Source organism: Anguilla rostrata, chromosome 9 (genome assembly GCF_018555375.3).
Source record: "Anguilla rostrata isolate EN2019 chromosome 9, ASM1855537v3, whole genome shotgun sequence".
In the NCBI taxonomy this organism is placed as follows: Eukaryota; Metazoa; Chordata; class Actinopteri; order Anguilliformes; family Anguillidae; genus Anguilla; species Anguilla rostrata.
Window position 1 is genome coordinate 50,861,023 of NC_057941.1, and position 23,375 is coordinate 50,884,397.

The 23,375-nt window shown below is 47.2% G+C and overlaps 1 protein-coding gene across 1 annotated transcript in view; it reads right to left on the reverse strand.

Annotated features, from left to right (window-relative positions):
• fryb (furry homolog b (Drosophila)) overlaps positions 1-23,375 on the reverse strand; it is a 74,655-nt gene that overhangs the window by 42,033 nt on the left and 9,247 nt on the right. The window contains exons 2-13 of the mRNA XM_064352742.1: positions 16,115-16,120; positions 15,766-15,968; positions 11,062-11,115; positions 10,748-10,887; positions 10,536-10,626; positions 10,227-10,306; positions 9,943-10,023; positions 7,135-7,303; positions 5,615-5,707; positions 4,930-5,038; positions 1,725-1,911; positions 1,468-1,576 (exon numbers count right to left, since the gene is read on the reverse strand). Coding sequence (XP_064208812.1) covers positions 1,468-1,576; positions 1,725-1,911; positions 4,930-5,038; positions 5,615-5,707; positions 7,135-7,303; positions 9,943-10,023; positions 10,227-10,306; positions 10,536-10,626; positions 10,748-10,887; positions 11,062-11,115; positions 15,766-15,968; positions 16,115-16,120 — 1,322 coding nt within the window. The remainder of the gene's footprint in view (positions 1-1,467; positions 1,577-1,724; positions 1,912-4,929; positions 5,039-5,614; positions 5,708-7,134; positions 7,304-9,942; positions 10,024-10,226; positions 10,307-10,535; positions 10,627-10,747; positions 10,888-11,061; positions 11,116-15,765; positions 15,969-16,114; positions 16,121-23,375) is intronic.

Sequence of the window (23,375 nt, forward strand, 5' to 3'; positions counted from 1 at the left end):
GTGACAAGGAGATCAGATGTCACTTTCTGTGCAAGAGTGAAATTCAACACCTGATGGTCAGTGATATTTCAGAACACATACTGTGTAATAGACATGCGGCACTCACTGTTATTGGAAAACATACACTATGTATTGGACATGTGATGGTTAGTGATATTTGAGATCTAAAGCAGGGCTGCCCAGTCACGTTCCTGTAGATGTACCTTTCTGTAGCTTTTTAATCCAAACCTAACAAGGGACATGTCATTCAACAGCTAGAGCAGGGCTACCCAAACCCTGTTCCTGGGGATTTACTGTCCTGTAGGTGTTCAATCCAACCCTAACAAAGCACAACTCATTCAAAGGCAAGAGATCCTGTTGAGCTGCTAATTAGTAGAATCAGGTGAGCCAAGTAAGGGTTGGAGTGGAAAGCTACTGGACTATATATCCCCAGGAACAGGATTGGGCAGCCCTGATCTAAAGTTACTTCCTGGAATTTCTCAAACACATCGATGCTAATCCAATTGCATATTATAATATAAGTATGACAAATGACGTGTGTGTCCACTTTGCTGGGGGTACGTGAGTGAATGTTGTTACATAGGTCTATTTAGTGTGTGGGAATCAATGGGTAAATTGCAGTGTGTTTAGCTGGAGGTACAACATCAGGTTAAAACCCCTAGACCACAGACTGCATTACAACTGGAACAGCTACCCAACTCCGTGAAATAAGGCTTAGCTGTTCCAGCTGTGGTGCAGTTCTGCAGTCCAGTGGTTGCTGGAGAGCGAGCGAAGGAACCGGGCACAGACAAGCAGCCATTAGAGAGACAAGGATTCACTGAGCTGATTGAACTCTAAGGAGGTTTTACGAGGAGACCAGCGCAGAGTGTGAATGTTTCGTGAACAACATCCGCCACTCAAAAGGCAGCAGGGAGGGAACACAATGGCCTGGATTCAACTCTTAACCACGACTTTGATAATTATACAGCGAGCGCTGGCCTTTTGTTCACGGAAGTGTTTTGGCAGGTTCCTCTTGGCGATTGCTCAACTCTGAGCTCAGGAGGAAAACAAGCACCTGCGACGGTTTAACTGTGAGACTTAGGGAAGGACAGACTGATTTAAATGCCTGAATGAAAGGCAGGCCGTCCTGTAAAATGACAGCGCGATTCTATGTGCGTTCGAGGGGTGAGGATTTATTAAGTATTAAACTAACGTTCTAATAACAGGGCACTGTGTGAGAACGCGCATTACTACATGACATTAACTCCATATTGGCTGCAGGATTTCTGCACGTGTAGGCTTTGTGTAAGGGGATTGTGGAAAGATGTGCTGGCCTTTTCCTGCGAGTATTAGAGTTGCCATATTCGGGAATTGTCTGTGCTCTGCAGGGCTTCCCCTGTGCGTAGAGTACCTGTGTGATGAACTGGATCATCTCTGTGTTAAGGGACTGTGCTGAGCTGTGCAGGGTTTCCCCTGTGCGTACAGTACCTGTGCGATGAACTGGATGATCTTGACGAAGATGTTGAGGGGCATGTCTCGGGGCACCACACTGCGGGACCCCTTGGGGAACAGGGTGGTGATGATGGTGTTGAGGCGGCTGTGGGGGAACACACACACACAGAGGTGAACCCCCCGTCTCCCAATCAAAGTGTCCTAAGATATTTCGGATAAAGTATTCACCCCAGGTGCCTGCAACAGGGTGCTGGATGACCTGCCCCCCCTGCCCCCCCACGACCCCCCCTTACCTCTGGGTTCCGGTGTTGCTCTCACATTTGATCCGGATCATGTAGACCCACAGGAGGCGGTACAGGGACTCCAGCGCCACTCTGGCCATTTTGGGGTCTTTGTTCTGGAAGAAAAAAAAAAAAAAAAAAGCTCTGGTTATTTTACCCAGCAGCCCCCTGGAGACACAGAGATGACAGAGGTAGGCAGGTACATTCCAAAAGAGTGGCAATTATTGTGCCAGCACCATGGGGAGGGGGGGGGGAGTGGCGGGGAGCGTGGGGGGTGTCATAGATGGACAGACACTGTAAATATTGAGTACTTCTCATAATGACCCTCAAGCATTCATTACAATTGTACTGTCTGAATTTCTTGCAGGATCTCTCTTGTAAAAGACACTCAGATGATTATACTATGGAACAAAAACTGTTACACTGAGACTATCATACTGAATAACATAAAGTAGTACACTGAGACTGTTATACTGAATAACTAGAACACTGAGACTAATCATACTACAGAAAATAACCCATGACACTGAGAAGATTATACTGCAGCACATGAATGACCCCCACAAGTGTGCAGTCAGTTAGTCAGCATTCTGTCAGCGAGCACACCGTGTTCAGAGAGACAGTAGCGCTCCCTCCCTCTCTGCCTCCCGCTCCCCCTCCCCCCCTCAGACGCGACAAAACGCAGGAAGAGAACAGAATGTTTCAGATGCCAATGTACTCCGGGGGGGGGGGGGGGTGCTCTCTCCTGCCAACTGCGGCAATACCATCACCCCTGCTCTTCACATCTCCCTCAGTCTCTGACAAGGTTTTTGGTGTGCTGTTATAGATGGGTTCATCTGGGTTCAGAGGTCATGACCTTGAATGGAAGTCAGTGCTTTGACCAGACCCTGAGAGCAGAATCAGCATCCATCATCCCTTGTTGAAATGGACTCGAACTGAACATGCGTTAATAAATAAACAAAATATATTAGCGAGAATAGCACAATACTGAAACAGAAGCAGGATTCCGCTCGACATTCTGGAATTCTACAACTCAGCATTCCGGAATCGTGTGCCCGTAGGCCGCTCCAAACCCGTGGCAGGTCAACCGCCACGTTCATGCAGACGTTTCGCAAGCGACCAGCACACAGCGGCCAGCTTTATCATCTCTACAAGCTGTGCACTTCAATGGGTTCAAAGGTCATGGGGTCACGACCCTGTACAATCCCCCAGGGGAATTCCAGGGCGACATCACAGCTTTTCCTACCAGCAGATCACACAGTGCCACTGAACTCCAAAAACACAACAATATAAGACGTATTAGACTGCCTTCGATGTGTGAGAAAGAGACAAAATCTCAATGCAGTATTGGTAAACAAATGAATGAAATAGTCAAAAAGAGATAAGCTGGGTCTGCACATTAGCACATAAAAAACAGGACAAGGAGCCCCTGATTCTCCCTTTCTCCATTTTAAAATCAATTTTCTGCTGCCTTCCCTAAGCGTGTTGTGCTATTATTCTTCACATCGTTCACATGGGGATCATCTCAGACACTGTTGTGCTGTTAATTGTTTCCTTAACATGGGGAATAATCTTAGACACTGTCGTGCTGTGATTAGTTTCATTCACATGGGGGATAATCTCTGTCACTGTTGTGCTGTGATTCGTTTCATTCACATGGGGGATAATCTCTGTCACTGTTGTGCTGTGATTCGTTTCATTCACATGGGGGATAATCTCTGTCACTGTTGTGCTGTGATTCGTTTCATTCACATGGGGGATAATCTCTGTCACTGTTGTGCTGTGATTCGTTTCATTCACACGGGGGATAATCTGTCATTCTTGTGTGTGATTGTCATTCACGTGGGGATAATCCTGTCACTGTTGTGCTGTGATTCGCTTTCATTCAATGGGGGACGCAATCTTAGTGCACGTCAGGCTGACGGATCAGAGTCACTGGAGGAAACTGCACGTGAGCATAGGACGTCATCAGAGAGACAGAGAGACATGAGCAGACTAGAGTAGAGAGAGGAGGAGAGGAGAGACATAGACACATAGAGAGAGAGAGAGAGAGAGGAGAGCGAGAGAGAAGAGAGAGACAGACGAGATACAGAGACAGACATGAGAGAGAAGAGAGAGAGAGAGAGAGAGAGAGAGAGAGAGAGAGAGAGAGACAGAGAGACATAGAGACAGACAGAGAGAGAGAGAGAGAGAGAGAGAGAGAGAGAGAGAGAGAGAGAGAGAGACAGGCATAGAGAGAGAGAGAGAGAGAGTAGTAAACAACCCATCTTTACTTCCTCATTCCAGATCTCACCACAGTTTATTCATCTACCCACCACAACCTCCTGCACCAACAAACGATGACTTCATTGGGTGATTCAAACGTAATGTCAACATAACTGCTAGTCCCAGCCCTGTGTGTGCAGGGTGCAGTGTTAGTATACTTTGTAGTGCATTATACTCCTTGTTCTAATTACCACCTTAAAAACTCTGCTGGGTTGGAGAGATTCTGGATTATTTTTCATCCCTTTGAAGAATGTTGTGAACCTCGTTTAATGTACCATTGATGTATTCTACGATTACAATGACAAAAATCATGATCATCTAAACCATTCATCAACTAAACAATCATGATGAAAAAAATAAATCAGCTCCCTATCCTGTACAAGTGATAATAATGCTTTAAATGCATCATGATTCAATGCACCAAGTTCTAAAACCCCACATATTTAGCTAACCACTTTAATTATAATATTTGTAAAGCACATTTTTGAAACCACATGGCATTCCAGTGTCCTCATTCCCCTAACCGGTGAATTTAGACATTTCTTTAAAACATTCCTTCAAAGTAAATATCACTTAACAACCAGGAACTACACATACAGGAAGGGTCTGCAGTAAAACTTTACAGCTCTCTCATTGTTTGACCAAAGGAGGGGGACTGAGGACTAGACGATGTCACTGAGTCAGTGACCTAGTTTAACCTCCACTTCTATGGTAGAGAGATGCTAAAAACTCCCATTCCCTGCCAATCTTCCATACAGCAGTGGCCTGGTACCGCATTTTTCGAAGGAGAGTGGACGCCCTTCTCTGTTCTCCCAAACTTGTTGCAGAAATTAAATTCATTTTCATGTCCCAGAACTTCACCAATCAAACTGTCCCGAACAAACCAGGATAAAATAAGGTGAAAAAAAACCTCAGGAACTGAACCTAAATAAAAGAGGCGCACCCCAGAGATGACGACTCACCAGAGAGTGCTTCTTCCTGGAGGACAGGTCCAGAGTGGTGTCATACAAGGTCTCCACGAAGTTCCTCAGACAGGGCACGTTCACCTCGTTCTTCACCGCCTGGAGGTACACAGGAACCAATCAACACGGGAACTTGACGCATAGACTGAGCACAGGAGCTCAACACACATCTGCAACACAGGAGCTCAACACACAGCTGCAACACAGGAGCTCAACACACAGACACAACACAGGAGCTCAACACAGAGACTCAACAAAGAAGGTCAACACATAGGATCATTATAGGGGCTAAACACAGGAGCTCAACACTCAACACCAGTTCTGAACACTGGGGCTCAACACCGGATCTCAACCCTGGGCTTCAGTAATATATGTTAAATGTGAAGGCCACAAATACATATTGAAATGTATGCTGTACATTGAGACTGTTTGTATATTCTGTGTGAACCATGTTTTTGTGTCTCTCCACCAACACCAAGTGATATTGGCCAAAGGGCGAGGAATGACATCATACTGTTTTCAGTTTCCTTGTGTATGTTTCACTGGGAGTGGCATTTATGAGCTGATGAGGCAAACATCCTTTACCTGTAACTGTACATTGTTTAACCCTCGTTAAAAAAAACAGCGTACCTGAGAAAGACAGACAGACGTAAGGATCAAACAAACATGACTCACCGCTGCTACTGGAACTAGGATCTCCACAAACAGTCCGGCCAGAGAGTGCTTAATGTCCTTGTCTTTGACCTCCAGAAAATACTGGGCACATTCCTGAAAGCAAAAAAAAAAAAGAACAGCAGAGTCACTCTGTGCAAAACATGATCACACCACCCTGACACTGATTCACTGGAGCCAAAATTAGTCCTTAACTTTGGCCTGGATTCAATCAACATTAGTTTTTCAATTTGGCCTGGTTTCATTCAAAATTAGTTCTTAGGGTTGGCCTGGATTCAATCAACATAAGAGAGGCAAGGCAAACAACCAAGATGACACCAAATTATCAGTGTCACAACTGATAGTGAGTGTTTATATACAAAACCACACCATAACCATAACTTTGAGTACCATAGTAGGTGCAAGAGGGAGGTCTAGGATCTAAGTTGTAGGTGGATTTAAGAATTAAATGCATTTGTATTCCTTACAAACAACAGGCAGGTTAATTTAGGGACCTGCTGAACTCACTATACCGTGTAAGTGAAGAAAAATATTTGATTTAATCATGAGTCAAATTCCGGCACAAATGTCGATCGAGTCCAAGCATATCCCACTAAATCATAATTTATGTAACATCGGAGTATTTAAATCTGCAGACGACCAAAATCTTAATACTGCTTATCATCAGCAGCAGTTCTAGAACATTCTCAGACTGTATTTGTGAAAAAATCATGACCCAGGGCAGAATTCAGCTCATTGGCGTATTAAGCTGCCGAGAATGTTTCGCATTGTCAGATTTACACATGTACATGGTGATTTTAGAAATTGTTTTAGAGATTGTTTAGAGATTGTTTAGCCGATCTCTGTTCTATGCACACTTTATATATGTGTGTGTGTGTTCTTTTCTAAGAAAAGGAACACACACAAAGATGGTATAGATGTCTGGCTTAACATACATTGTTTAGCAAAGCAACAAAACGAAGGTTGTTCGCCAACTAGCAAGCTTGACTTTAAAAAATCTTTGCTCATATTTTCTGCAGTACAGCGAATCAAACATTTTTGCACATTCACATAATGGGATAAGTTCCTTTACCAACCAAACCAAGACAAAAAGTCAAGATTTTCTAGTACAAACAATTGGCTTTAAATGAGCAGACACACATTGGCTTTAACCACACAATAGAAAAAGCTAGTAAAAACACAGTTCAAGGCTCATCTAAAGAAATCAAATTTTTTTTTAGAATAACTTCTAGTTTCATCTGGATTTGGCTGGCTTCCATCGTTCTTTTCCCAGCCCAACGCTGATGTTCACGCCGCCCTCTCAAAGTCAGTCCTCGCTCTGGTCTAAACCGGCCCTGAGTCCGTGACCTACAGCGTTAGGCGCGCGTTGTTCCCGTGACCGATTCTCAACTGCCCGCTTCGTTCCAGCATCTGATTTCCAGACGATTCCACCGAAATCTGATGCTGGTCATAATCAGCGAGGGACTACTAGGAGGGCCGGGGCCACTAGGGCCGTGGAGCAGGGCGGGGTGGGGTGGAGTCACCTGCATGAACTGGAAGGAGGCCTCGAAGTCCTCCACGGGGTACATCTTGATGCGGAAGAACTTGACGCCCATGATGAGGCTGATGGTGCTCTGCACCACGTAGGGCGTCTGCTCCTTGTGCCGCACGTCCTTCAGCTCCGCCATGAACTTCTTCTTCACCGCCGGGAACCTGCGGGGGAGAGAGAGACCAGGGGCCGAGGCCCAGTCAGCCTGCTAACCAGCGCGCGCTCAAAGTATGCGCTGTCCACTAAGTGTACTGTTCAGTATGCGATGGGCAGTATGCAAAAGATATCCTACATACTATTTTCCAGCCGTATTGTGGAAGTGGGGTATGTTGTATGTTTGTGTGTGTGTGTGTGTGTGTGTGTGTGCGCATGCGTGCATGTACACACACATACACACACACATACAGACAGACAAATATAGCTACTGTTCTGGACCCTCACCTGGTACCAATGAAATTCTGTCACAGATAGGTCTCTATAGAACCAGAAATAGGTAACCTGTACAGTTAAAGCAGGTTAGAGGGGAGGACACAGGGAACCTTAACCACTAACGTTAGCCCCTTCATTTAAACTTTCATAACTCATATTAATGTTATCTGACACACACATACACAGTGATGGATGTGAGGATATTAATACTGTCCATCAGAATTATAACTTTCCGCTCCTAAAGCTGGTCAAGTGTGGCCCTGCCCCCAAAGCGGGACGATCCTGCAGTCAATACTAATTTCATCTTTTTACGAGGTCGCAAATTATTTCGGCAGATTTGGGGGTGAGAGACCAACTGGACGGCGTACAGATTAAAAACTGAAGAAGCCCGACGTCCATTTGTTTCATCCGTTCACCTACTTCAATGTTCATTTTTGTATTTAAATGTTCATCTATTTATTCATTTTGATATCCCGAGATCAGGAAAGCACTATCAAATAAACCTCTCCGTGTACGGATATGTATAATTGAATCCCTTCAAACAAAGCCCATCTCACATTACTAATCCTTTGCTTCTCTTTGGAAACGTTGGCCGTTCATTTCTTTTTTAAAAAGTCCCATTATTTATTGATCACTAAAATGCATAAATATAGACTCTATCTGCTGAGCTAAGCAGTAGATATAATCGAGCTGCTGAGTGCTGACATGGCTTCTTGTTTTATAAGGAGGAATATGAATTAAAATCCATGGAGTAAGCTAGCCTCAAGCTAATAGGAAAAACCAGCTACAGGGCGTAACTGCGTGCAATGGAGGCAGTAAGATATGAAGAATAATTGGATTTTGTTTCAACACTCACCAGCTAAGTGTAGAGAAAACATCTTAATCGGTGAGGGTAAGCACCTGCCCATTTGCATTGCTTTGCCGATGAACCGTCAGGTGAGGGGACATTGCCCATGGAACATGCTTTTAGTGTTCAGTTAATCACCGGGTAAACTACAGGTAATGGAGGCAGCCACATTCCACCCCTGACATTCTAGAATGTCGCAGGGTAAAGAGGAAACTGCTGTTTGTCCTCCGCGCAGTGCAGTCTTCCTTGAGTTATTATCCTCAAGTGACTTCATGTATTGTTCTCTCTCTCTCTCTTTCTCTCTTCCTCTGTCTCCCCCTCTCACTCTCTTTCACACCCCCCTCTCTTCCACATCTTGCACTCCCCACTGTGTTCTCTCTCTCATTCTCTCTCTCCCTCTTCCACCTCTCTCTATCCCCCTCTCCACGTACTGTGTTCTCTCTCTTATTCTTGCTCTGTCTCTCCCTTCCTCCCTCCAGTTTGTACTGTTAGCATAAAGGGCCAGACTAGCACTAGTATTAATGCTAGCATTAGTGCTAACACTAGCGCTAGCACTAGCACTAGAGGTAGCAATAGCAATAGCAACAGCACTAGCCCTAGCACATGCTTGGACGCTGAGGGGACGCACAGTACGAGCATTCCTGCCTCTCCCCATGGTCTCCTTAAGCAGGCAGACCTCCACCCTCTATCAGGGGCCAACCCTGCATGAGCTCATTATGTTAACTGCACCATATCACATTACATTAAATACGCACTGCTTTGCTGCAATGAACATTTCCATGAACTCTGAAACATGAATTTCTCCTTCTCTTTTAAAGGCAGCCATTTTGTACTGTAAACAGGGCCCCTGTATTAATCCCTAGTTTGCCGTGGATGCAGGCCTTAACCCAGCCAGTGATCTCACTTCCTGTCTCTCGTCCGCGCGGGTCGTTAGCCAAGCCAAGGAGACCGCTATTTTTTTTATTTATTTTTTTACAGCTTATTTGATTTGGCTGGACAGCATCCTTATTACGGAGCAGAGTGAGCTCTGGAGAGGAACGCCTGGCCCAAACGCATCAGGCCCTCTGTGTTCCCGCTCCTACGGCACAGAGCGCTTCCTCTGGTCTTTCGTGTTTTATTAATGTGTTGAATAAAGGTTGCCAGTTCTTTGTGCACAAATCATCCTCCCCCTTTTTTCACCTGTCCTAATCAAACCTGGGGCAAAAAATAATAATCATTTCAACACCAGTGAGAGTCCAATAGGTCACTATTGACTAATTTTGGAAGAAATGTTTTTTTGACTAATATTCAAAACAATTATTCTTTAATGAGACTGGGGTGTATTTTTAATAAACACATTTCCATTAAAGACTCTCTGAGATCTGTCTGATTTTTTTGCAGCAAACTTACCAAAACCTCAGGGTTTAAAAATACATACCCATAAAGGGGAATCCCAAACATGGCAACCCACCGTGTCTCGGCTAGGTGCTACACTATAAAGTGGATTCCCCAACATGGCAACCCCACTGTGACTGGGCTGGGCCTTACCTGGACTGAGCCACGACTCCAACGACTTCAGCGTACAGGTCGGCCACTATGTGCATGTTCCCAGTGTTGGGACCGAGGTACCTGGGAGGGGAACGTGACACACCTGTCACACGTCAGCCAATCGGACTCAAGATGTCAGAAAGGACATACACTAAACTAAAAATGTCTCGTGGAAGTACTGACAAATCCAACAGTACTTATCTTACTTCCTCCTTAACCAACTGAAAAGAAATGTTTGTGATATTGTTTTTATAAAGAAGTGCTGCTTTAAACTTAAGACTCACCCCTCTCTGTATTTAAAGTGTCTGAATGCCAGGTTAATGACCTCCTGAATCAGGCTGTCGAGGAGCGGGTGGAGTGGGATCTAGGAAGAGGAAGATACAGAGAATCAGTCACCAACCAATAAAGGCCGCTACTATTGGACCAATGTCACCAGTGACAGCCAATGACAGACAGGCAAAATTTTCCATAGTTTCATGACTGATTCAGATAGGTGGTAGAGTATTCTGTGTGGTGGTAAGGGAATGAATGTCAAGTGCAGATATTCAGTTCAGACAAAAACAGCACAGAATTAGCAAAAAAAAAAACCATACCTGTTTCAAAACCTCTATAAGCACTAGAGAGAATATGAAATCAATTGCCAGATCCCTCCTTTCAAGTAGATAATCCTTCTGCTGCTCATCACTGTGACAGAGATAGAAGAGAGTGAGAGAGAGAGAGTTATGGAACAGTGTGGCAGAATCAGAAGATGATCTCAAACATACGGTAAGTTATCTAACAGAGTGGCAGCGGGTAAGAGGCTCACTTTTTGGACTTGGTGTTGGCTCTGGGCCTGTACTCGTGCGACTCGTCCTCCATGCCGTTCTGTCTCTTGTACCAGTCGAACAGCGTGCGCAAGATGGAGGGGAGGCAGTACTCCGCCAGGGAGCTCATGGTGCTGATCAGCTGGGAGACAAACAGAAAAACACGTTACACACGCACACGGAGAAACATGTCACACACACAGAAATACGTTACACACTCAGAAAAACACGTTACACGCAGAGAGAAACATGTCACACACACAGAGAAACACCCGCACACACAGACATACTCACAAATGCACACCTACACACACACCTGGTCAAACTGTGGGTCCTCCCCCCGTTGCAAGGATTTTGTCAGTGGCTTTTCCTGCAAAGAGAAGAAACAAAAGAAAAAGGACCGTTAGCACTTGCTAACAAAAACAAACAGCTAATAATGTTTCCAGTTCCATGCTGTTCCACCAAGAACTTGTACATTTACTGATACCAGCTGACCTCACACAACACAACCGACAGGCATATGCAGACAGAGGCCCAGGTGTGGCAACGAGACTTACAATATCAGGTTTCCTTTTACATATCTTAACACTACCCATTATGAGCCAAAATAGTTCCCAGTCATATTTTTTGGAGATTTCTAATTGGGCCCACCTGATGCTACTAATTAGCAGCTCAACAAGGTGTCTTGCTGTTGAATGAGGTGTGCTTTGTTAAGGTTGGTGTGAAAACCTACAGGATGGTAGATCTCCAGGAACAGGGTTGGGACCCTGCTCAAGGTTGAAGGGTCTTTGTTACTGGGAGAAACCTACAGGACGGTAGATCTCCAGGAACAGGGTTGGGAACCACTGAGCTCAAAGGTTCAAGACAGATCTGATCTGTGTACTTCAGGGGCACTGATCTAGGATCAGGTGTCCTCTGTACCTACCCTCAGTCTTCCCACCATGAGACCAGAAGTAAAAAAACTGATCCCAGATCAGCAGTCCTACTCCGATACGCTGTCTGAACATGGGTCCCGAGCTCCGCCCCTTCTCCGTCGCCACATTCTTTCAACGAGCGACAATTAACGGGGGGGGCTGAGGCAGGCTTTAATCACCCGGGGGGGTGAGTTGGGGGGTGGGTGATGAGCGTCCCACGATCAGGCCAGGCTGGGGAGGGCATCTCACTGTACAAGGGAGCCCCCCCTTCCTCCACCCTCCTCCCTCCTCCCTCCAGCCTCCCCCGACACATTCTCTCCATTCCAGCCATAGCTTTGCCCTCCCCAGGGGAGGAGGAGGAGGAGGAAGTGTTGGCGGGACTCTTGCACGAACTTCCTGTTCGACGTGAGAGAGGGAACAGGGGCCGGTTTGGGACTGGGGGGTGGTGGGGGGCAATGTGCAGGGGGTATGAGCGGAATGCTGTCCCTCTCTCCACGGAGCGCGCTATGTCAGAGATCTAAGTAAACACTTACGTGTCCTGCAGGTCAAGACTACAGAGAGAAAGAAGCAGAACCGGAATCTTCTGACATTGGAGTGAGCTCTGGAAATTTACTGCTCAACTTGACTGACTGCTGCCTCAAAAAATACTTAAACATGCTGTCTAAACTACCTTAAATAAAATATATCAACATATAACAATGCGTATTTAACATTGAAAGACTAACATGTAAAAAAAAAAAAGATGTAAAAAGAAAATGTTTGGAACATCTGCTAGCCTAAATGGGGTGTATACTGTTTCAAAGCAAATAGTAAAATAGACATAATTTGAGCAGTTTTCATGCCAAAATTATTCATTTAAATTATGATTCTATCAATTGTTCTGAAACAGCATAAACCACGCATATTCTGGTAGAGAGTTAACATTAAGCCACACTGGAAATCAAGGAAATGCATATAAGAGAGTTTATGTGGAAAAAGCACATACATAGTGAAGGCCTTGTTCTCCCTGGGGTTGCTGTACATGCATCCCAGTCACCAGGATGAAGCCTGACGAAGCTAAAATGCAGAGCCGATTTAATCGATTTCCAAGCCGAGGGATAAATTCTCACGCTCCTCTCGCTCCCACCCCCCACACCCCCCACAGCCAGCTCAGTGACTCCAAGCCAGAATCAGGCCCATGCTGCTCATTAACGTTTATGCGATCAAGCAATAATAACGTTGCGGTAAGGTCCCAGAAGAATTTTGCGAACGTTATGGTCTAGATATGGTCTAGACAAGGAACAGGAAGTACAGCACAGAAACCTTGGGGACACATCATACCAGGACATAGGGGGACAGAGATTGTCTCATGGTACCATAGATAGGGGCTAGGGACTATCTATGGTACCATGAGACTTTAATGGGCCAGTACTGTGTATGGTAAAGTGACGGTTGAAGGAGGAACTCTCTATGGTATTACAAGAGAGCTGAGGAGAAGTCTCTATGGTATTCCAAGAGAGCCAAGAGGGGAAGCCTCTATGGTATTGTACAAGAGGTGGGCTGGGAACTCTGTGGTATTGTAATAGATGTACGGGGGGAAGTCTCTGTGGTATTGTAATAGAGGTAAGGGGTGGTCTCTATGGTATTCTCAGAGAGCTGAGGGGCAAAGTCACTCAGATGGGCATATCAGGAACACATTGCCTCCTCAATGCACGCTGGGATAGGCTCCAGCCCAATCCCCCCCCCAGGAATACATTGGTTAGAAAATGGATGGATGGATGGACTGCCTCATCAGACTAAAAGGATAAACAAGAAGAAACCTCCACCTGCGTACCTGTCCTCTATAGGCCCGGGCACCCCCGGTCTCTATGGTAATGCCTGAGAAGGGAACAGGGACATGCTCTCCGTGGTAATTAACACTAACTGAACAGCCGAGGCACGTGGGATTGCTAGCGCTCTTGCTAGCATCTGTCCAGACACCATGGCCACCCGGCTAATGAGGTTCCCCACGGACTCCATTACGGCTCCTCCCACGCAGCGACGGCTCCACCGCGGGGAGCTTTTCCCCCGAGCGCTCCAGGGAAAAGGCGACAAGAGGAACACACAGGAAAAAACAGCTCCACGGCGATGGTATCTTGGCAACGACGCCGCCTTGGCCGAGTCTCAAAACAGGACACCCACAGACGACGCCCTCCCCAGCGAGCGAGTGTCCACTGGACCGCCGTAGGCGCCAGCTGTCGGCCTACCGCCATTTCGGAAATCAGCACTACACCGGTCCACTAGCGGCTCCACCGTTTGTCGACATACACCCTCCTAACATATGCCACGTGCTTACTGAACATGATGCAACCCTACATCTGTGGTAACATACAAGCTTGTTCTTACTCTCTCACACTAAATGAGAGACTGCAGAGGGAAGCGGAGGAAGCCATTTTCTCCGGGGTTAAAACATTCGTCGAGCTCAGCGGCCCGGCTCGCTGTGGGGTCCAGACAAATGCACTTAAAGATAATTACTTCCTGTTGCGATTAAAGCCGCCCCTGAGCTTGTCCTCCCGTCCATAAAGAGAGATCCTGCCCCCATTCCCCTCTAATGGAATTAGGCATCAACGCTCGACGGTAAGTGCTAGTGGTGAACCGTTTATTTTTTTTTTTAATCGTTTTTTAAAATTTTTTTTTTTATAAACAGCAGGTCCCGCTGGGGCAACCGTACGGGCACCCAAAACGCCTCACTTCCTGCTCACGGTTGACGTTAGCGCAGGCTACGTGACGCTAACTAGCAGACACTGGAGCAGCCGAAGCCTTGAGACTGCAGCGTGCAGGAAGCGCACGACAGAAAGTCATCTCTGAAGAAAATGGTATTTAAAACCCCATTGTTAGCCATTCGTGACGCCCGAGCGACTTTAAGGAAAAACATTCTGCTATTTCAGTTGCATGCGGAAATGAAACCATGGCAACAGACTTATTCACAGTGCTCTGTCGTGCTGCGTGTGGGCTGTCAAGTTTTCCAAGCCATCAGTCTTAATAATAACCCCCCCCCCAAAATCAATAGGCAATGTTAAAAACCTTGCAATCCCAATTCATGTTATTTCCCGATTTTTTAAACACTCTTGAGATCTCAGCACCGTCAATGTTGTCTTTGTTATGCAACAACTAATGAAGCTGGTTAAAAACCACTATACAATTATTCTGTGCTGGTAAAAAAAAAAAAAAATTACATTACATTGCAGTCATTTTTTAGCAGACACTCTTATCCAAAGCAACTTACACAACTTTTTACATAGCATTTACGTTGCATCCATTTATACAGCTGGATATACAGTATACTGAAGCAATGCAGGTTATGTACCTAGCTCAAGGGTACAATGGCACTGTCCTACCCGGGAATCAAACCATTAGGTTTGAGAGACCAGCCCCTTACCCATTACCTATTAAAATAACATTTTTTGGAGCAGGCAGACATGGTTTCTCAGCTTGTAACACCAACTGAACCAGGACATGCACACCGAGACAAATCGATTCCCCCTGAATGATGACAGCAGTTGAAGAATGCCTTGGAAAGCAGATCTGTGACGAGGCACTTGGAGTTGAACCCATCGGTTATTATGTCCTTGTTTTGACTGTACATTTGTGTTCTGGTACCCTACATGCTTTTGAGTGTCTCTAAACTGCCCCTTGGGGGCAATGAAGAGCTCAAGGCAAATTGATTGGCTGTTCCACCTCCCTACCTTTGAAACCTTCCAATTTGATGCATGTTCTTAAATTCATTAAGGGTCATGTTTTGAAAATGAATTAAGGGGCGTGGCCTAAGACTATACAGTGGCAATGGATGTTCTGTACTGTAGTAAAACACCAGCCCAACCCTCCTGTAGTTCAGAAGCAGAGAGGACAGGAGGAAAGCAGGAACTAAGCATCTGGTGGGTCCCTGCATATGCAACTCAAAGGCTTTTGAATATTTTTACAAGAAAGTTTGCAACTTTGAATAAAGTTATGAGTTATGCTTTTTGATAGAGGCTGATGCCACTCTTGGCTCCCGTGTGCAAACACTAGTTCTCCTAAGAGCGTCTCTCTTTGATATTCTCCGAGTCAAAGCTCCTCGGCGTGGTCATGTGACCGGCGGGGAGACTCACCAGCGGCTCGGCCATGATGATGCGGATCTTGCGCTCGGACACGCCGGTGAAGTTGGCGAAGAGGCTCTTGAGCACGTACTCGCCCGGCTTGCTCTCGGGGTCCACGGCGACGGTCGTCATGGCTGCCGGTCCTCTGCGGTCTCCCGGGGCGACGGAGGCGGGGGGCGGCGGCGGCTTGCTGTACCCGTTTCCGACCGGCGACGCTGCGGGACACACACACACACACACACGAAGCTCAGCGACCAAAGCGGAATGTTTCCTACGGACTGCGACCCCGAGAGGTTCCACACGCGGACCGGCTTCCCACCGCACGCAGAGGAAGCCAAACAGAACTGCGCCTACCCGCAACTTTCCCCTGACCCCTGACCTTTCCCAGGTTCCTTTGCATGCGGTCTGATAAGCACTTCCTTCCAGTAAAGCTATAAATACACTGACGGCTGTGGAAAAAAATAAAAGCCTGTCACAAATAGTCATCTGAAGAGGAAGATATTATGGATGATTTTCCGATGCAAGCCTACCTTTGTAGGTGGGAACTCAAAACCTTGAGCTAAAAGCCAGCAACATGGAGGCACCCATTAAATGTTTTTCTTATTTATAGTTAACCTTTTTCCTAAGCCGGGAACTCTTTCTGAAGTGGCAACCTGGGGAATAACACCCGTTCTCTTTCAAAAGAATTTGTCAGGATAATTTAGTGCTATAATAATATTTAGTGCTAAAATAATAATGTTCTCGGCTGAACATTCTAATGCTGATGCAACCATCACTACTGGTGAAAACAATGTGTTCTAGAACACTGGCTTCGAATTTTGGAGAAGAAAAACATGCCTACTCTACAAAGGGTTAAAATAAAGTCCCAGCAGTTAAACTGGCAGGAGAATGAATGCGTGTCCACAGCCTGGATTCCCTACCAGGTAAATTCGACTCTGGGAAAAGCGGTGGTGGCTGGTGTGGTAATGGGCAGCTTACTGACCCAAGGCGGTCGACGGTCAGTCCGATAAGCGCGACACAGACGCTGTTTTTCCATTAACGTGTGAAGGCGGCATCAGCCAGCCACACCCCCTGAATTCTGCTCGTGAACCAAAACACCACCCGAGCCAGCCGAGGCTTTCATCTCTTTACGCTCTCTCAGCGGTGATGTCATCACCCTTTGGCAAGAGGAAAACATTTCCCAGTGTTTCCTCAGTGCTACAATTGTACATGAGTCAAAACGATCATTTAAAAAAAAGAAATAGGCCTCTTGGCCTAGACCCAAACCCTATTTGAAGCATGCCAAAATAAAATTGGCATTCCTTGCTAAAAAAAAGCCCAAAGAAACAGAAATAAACATTACATCACACAGACTGCTTATCCCTGACAGTATACTACTGTGTGCTGCTGTTGGGAGATGCTCCAAGCCCTGTCCCCGGGCTCCCAGAATGCATTGCGGTGGCCTGGTGAGTGTGTTTGATGTATTACCGAGCCGGAGGAGATTACAGTCTCTGCGTCTCTTAGTTTGCCCACGCCCACACCAGCTGACCCTGGGGAAAGCAGGTGGGCGGGAGAAGCCTCGGATACAGAACAAGCCACATAAACGCATTTCTGTCCACAGCCAGATAAACGCATTTCTGTTGACATCCAGGACCAGACAAATATCAGCCGGGTGGCCGTGCTGGCTTAGAAACGCTCAGATAAATTAATGCCGGGAGCCAGTCTCTCTGAATTAAGGCCCCTGCAATGCAGGCTTGTTTTTGAACATGGCCATTCAAGAGAATCTGTACATGTAAAAGAAGGGTTGTGTCCGATGCCATAATTATCTGCGTGCCAAAATGGAATGTCCTGACCCATTATGCACCTGTGATGTCATAATGTCATATCGGACATTCCAGACCCTCAAGACTCCGACGGCGCATCAGTGAAAACCTGCAGTGTAATAACTATGTTCTCTCTTGGTGCTTCAGGAAAGAATAAATCAATAACAAAGAATAAAAATCCAGGTCTCTGACAGTACCTGCAACTTAAACAAATCAACAATCATCTTATAGTTAGAAGGCTCTTTAAATACTGAGATGGGCATCTGTGGTAATCCCCAGTGATTAAGGAAAACATTCTGGTGATCTGATCTTACATTAACACTGCCTGGTCCAGTAACAGCAGGGAGGGAGGGGGAGGGGAAGAGAGAGATGGAGAGAGAGAGAGAGAGAGAGAGAGAGAGAGATCACAGATGCAACAGAAACCATGTTTTTTTTAATCAGGCTGAACCCTCGTTAACCCCTGAGAGAAAAGCAAAGCCCCTCCCACATGCCAGGCATCTGCCTGTGACATCGTGGCAATGACATCACCGTTTCCCCCAGTGGAAAGCGTGTGGGATGTATCACTGGGCATCCTGGATGGGGGGCAGTGTTTTTGTAAACAGGACCATGGTGATAAACGACACCAGACTCCTGTGACAAGGCTGAGGCAGGTCCAGAGATTACCAGCTGTGATGTAAATACAGGTTTTTCCTACAGGAAAATGCTTCACGGACATTTTTGCATCCTGGAAAAACATAATGTTTCCACAAGATCTTTAGGGGTTAGCTGAAAGTCAAGGAAGCGTTTCTTTTTGTCTTTTCACAAACACGTCACCTAAAACTAACCTGACACCAGTTCACAACATTGTTGGAAGACTGCACTTTAGAAGGAAGATGAGAAAGACAAAAAGAAATGTTTTTGATTCACTGCAACCTCCCTGCACAATCGCTTGCTTACTGCAAGGTTGTCAAAAGTTGTAATAAGTTTTTAGTGCTATCCGAGTGTGCTCTGGGATTTCACCTCAAAGCACTTTCTCTGTCAAATCCAGTCCAATATTGCTACACTACTGCAGGGCAACCATCTCTCTTCATACCACTCAAACACCACCTGCGAGATATTAAATTCGCCCAATCAATACCGGGCTGTGTGTGCCACCGCACAAGGACCAGCGCTCTGATAGGAGCGATGATGACTACCTTAGGGAGCCCCTGCCTCGACAATAACGCGAACGAAGCGCGGTTTAGATTAGCTGTCGACGGCGTCCCTCGTCATAAATCAAGCGCACTCCAATCAAACCGCTCTCCAAGCGTTTCTGCGGCAGGGGCTATGAGGAGACCCTTTTAAAACGGCTCCTCTAAGAGAGAAAGCAATTAAAGCCCCTCCCACCCCGGAATTCACCACGGGCCAATTAAATTTAACGAACCCCTGAACACGCTCCAGAATGACCCGTCTTCCTGAGAGTCCAGCCTCCGCTTAGAAAGGTCAAAGGGCACCAGCAGAGACTCTACAGCTACTACAGCCATGAGCGCATCAGTAACCTCCCCTCTGCTGACAAGACGGAGGACCAATCAGCTGCAAGGGATTCAAATGGAAACATTCCATTTTTATTGGACCAATCAGATCTCCCGCTCCTAAATAATTCGGTAACTGAAGTGCTGGTGCTGTGCTTGCATTGTTTTGAAGGGAAGGGAAACCGTCACTTGCTTTGGTCTGTGTTTCTCCGGATAATTGTTTCTGAGAAACTTAAGCACAAGAGAATAATAGGACAATAGCACAGCAATGTTAAGGAGCGTTCAGTGAAAACCACAAGAATACAGAGAGAATGAATTGAGCCATGAGATTAACTTGTGATTAGAATGTTCTTAACTGAACATTCTAATGCTGATGTAACAATCACTACTTGTAATGGAAAGCAATGGAGTTCTAGAACGCTGACCTGACCTAAACATTCCAAAAAACCTAGTCTTCAAAGGGTTACTGAGAGCACAGGATCAATCTTGATAGAGCACAGGCCAGCCAGTTTACGGGGTTGCAAGGGCCTCTATGGTAAGAGTCAGCATCACATAGCATGGCATAAACCTGGTAGGATACTTAAGCAAAAAAATATTTCAAAACATGCTTCTCGCCAATGACCCTCGCCTGAGCAGCATCGGAATGAACTCAATCCCTGACGACGACGGTCATAAATCACAATATACAAAGCAGAAAGAGCGCGTGCTCGTCCCATAATTAATGTCTGATGTCTGATGAAAAAACTCGGTCGATTGAGACATCACATTTGGTAATAAATAAATTTGGCATAAGGGAACATTGTGCACATTTTCGCCACAAATCACAATATACCCACCAGTGACTGACAACTGGCCCCCGGCAAGATGCGACCAGCAGACCAGCGCACCCCTTCAAACGATTACAGGGCTAATCTACCGAAACTCCTGCACACAGACACAGTATGATTGGCTGATGAACCGGGGGGGGGGGGGTGGGGGTGAAACCGGTAACCAGGTTTCCACGGAATGACTCAGCACGAGACTACGCCGGCATGTTGATGTCCCATAAGTCTCGGTTCCGGTCGATACGTTCGGGGCGCGTCGCGCGTTCGTTTCTCGTTCGGCCCCCCCTCATGTCCAATCGGTGATGTCGCTCCTCCAGAACGAGCCGGGAACATTCCCGACATTCCCGCGGCGCTCCGAAACGGGACGGGAACGCCGGCCTCCCGTCACGGTCACACCGCCGTGCTGAAACTGTGGCCCATCACGGGGGAACGAGAGCCTAAATCAGCAACGCTGGGAGGACACGGGACAAGCATCGCTATGACAACGAGCCAACAAATCACAGCTGCCCCAAAAAAAAAACAAAAGAAAAAAAAAAACTCAGCAGCAGTGTTCGCACCTCGACTTACTGACCGGCTGACACAAAACGTTCACACAACGTTCTCAGAAGGTTCTCACAACGTCGCCGCTAACATTGACAAGACATTGCAGCAACGTTGCGAGGACATTTTTTTGCTAGCCGGGCGATCTGTGCTGGAATGAAAGAATTCTTGGCTGCTAAGGCCTATCGAACCACAGCCAATCAGATCGTGTCTGGCTGTGTGCGGGAGTTTTGGTAGACTAATCCAGTAATCATTTGAAGTGGTGCGCTGGTCTCCTGGTCGCATCGTGCCAGAGGCACAATTCGCAGCTTAATAAATAAAAATATGGAGATATTGCATTATAAATAAACCGCTGAAATACATTTTCCATCACATCGAATGTCTGTGAAGTCATTATAAAAAAACTAATAACTTTTCTGTATTTACTCTAATGCCCCATTACATTTGTCTTTATGTGACACATATCTGATTTTACCTCATATTAATGACTGCGGGCTAAACTCAAGAAAGCAGACAGGTTCGATTTCTGCGGACCCGATATGAATCGCGTCTGGAGGGAGTCTGGGTCGGTTCCTGCCGGTATCGGATCTGACTTCCTGTCGGCAAAATTCTACTGACAAACGGCATCTCATAGTACGCGCGCGGAAGATGCCAGACAAGCCGTTGTTAAGCTGGTTGTCAGGTCAGATTGAAAACTAGCAGAAATGGTGCCTAGACACACATAATTGGATGATAACATGTTACAAATCAAGTGACAAAGACGTGTATGGGCCATGCAGACCTCTGACTGATCAGCCGTAATGGGACAGGAGGTTGAACTAGGCCCTAAGTTTTGGGGGTGGGGCGGGGGAGGAGGGGGCATGGAAAGCCGTGTATCTGATACAGGTGTGTACCCCCTCCCCTCCCCTCCCCGTCCCCCTCTCCTCCTCTGGTCTGAGTCTAGCCTGTGCAACTGTAAATAGCTCTTTACATCATAAATTCGGGGGCGGGGAAAGGGGGGGGGGTTACCATGGAAACGATAACGAGCGGCACTGAGAGAGGGTTCCAGATGTTCAGACCCAGAAAATAAAGGGTGGGTGTGGAAGGCCCCAGCGGGGACGGCGGGGGCCGCACCCCCAACGCAAACAGTCCAAGCGAAGGCGGGGTCGACGGTCGCCATGGAAACGGATGATGTCATGCCATCCCGGAAAAAGGAGGAGAGGGAGAGAAAGAGAGAGGTCCGTGGAAAACGGTGGGTTCGGTGGGATATGAATCCACAGACGCCATTACGGAGGACAGGAAGAAAGAGAGGAGGGAAAACAACACTGCATTCAGAGCCAAAACATTCCGTCTGCAGCGCAGAGGATCACTACCGAGAGGGGCAGTGTAGTACAATGTAACTGTAACTCAGAGGCTGCCAGTTTGAATCCCAGGTGGGGCACTGCAGTTGTACCCTTGCACAAGGTACAGAACCTGAAATGCTTCAGTAAATATCCAATCTACAAATGGATTGTGCGTTATAAAACCCTACAGTCTAAATTGCACTGTATGCAGGCACCTGTTAAAAGTCTAGAAGGTGAATGAGTGTGAATAACTATACAGGGTGAAAGAGTCACAGGTACAACAAAAAATGCAAAGAAAGCAGGAAGCCTCAATCCATCGTCGGCTTGGTGCACTTCAAACGCAATCCATGCCTGCAACGCAAGGGTCCCGGTACAAGACCGAGACCCAACCCTCCTCATTTTGGGCAGTATGATCTCCTGTGGGACCCCCCTGTGGCTCCTGGGGTCTGGACTGCATCTGTAAGCTGAGGTAGAGCCCCAGTGGGGGGTGGGGGTGTGTGGAGGGGTCTGGTTCAGGACCAGACTGGGGTGAAAGGAACAGCAGTGTGTGCAGAGAGCAGGGAAAACACACACAGGGCCGAGGTGAGCCTGTGTGTTTATATTCCAAGGTTGTGCAGCATTGTTGTCATAGCGGCGTGCGTCATGCTAATAGATGTGGCGAGCGCTAGCATCAGAACCTCCTCCATCCCTCCCTCCCTCTCTCTCTCTCCCTCCCACCTCCCCTCTTTCCTGTCTCACTCCCTCCATTGATGCCCTTCCTCTCTCCTTCTCTCCCTCCATTGATGTGCTCCCCCCCCCCCCCTCTCTCTCTCTCTCCCCTCTCCTGCATCACAGCAGATAAATGTCTTTGTCTGGGAAAAACAAAGCTGCCTTCCTGCTACCACCCATACAGATTGGCTGTGAGGTGCCCGGCGAGCTGCGATTGGCCGAGAGGAGCCCGGTGGGCTGTGATTGGCTGAGAGAGGCCCAGCCCTTGCAGTGGGGGGCAAGGGGGGGGGGCAGGGGGGGTCGGAGCGAGGCTGAAAACAGACACAGCGGGGGCTAAACGCTGACACCGCGTCAGTGCTGGAGCACAGAGGCTCTGCCGCAGAGCCCGCGAATAAACCACACACACACACACACACACACGCACGCACGCACGCACGCACACGCACACGCACACGCACACGCACACGCACGCGCACGCACACGCACACACACACACACACACACACACACACACCGCAGTGCACACACTCCCTCACACACACACACACACACACACACACTCACACACACCGCAGCAGAGCACACAAACATACACACACACACACACACACTCACACATGCTCACACACACGCGCACGCACGCACGCACACACACACACCGCAGTGCACACACTCCCTCACACACACACACACACACACACACACACTCACACACACCGCAGCACAGCACACACATACACACACACACACGCAGACCAAACACCACAATAAAAAGGGAGGTTTCCTTACGACCAGGAAAACAACAGCAGCTCTGTGAGCTTCTCCCAGTGACACAGCAGGAGCCTGCTACCCAGATAACTGCTCCCCTGCACAACCCAAAACCTGGATAACTGGTCCCCCGCACAACCCCATACCCAGGTAACTGCCCCATTACAC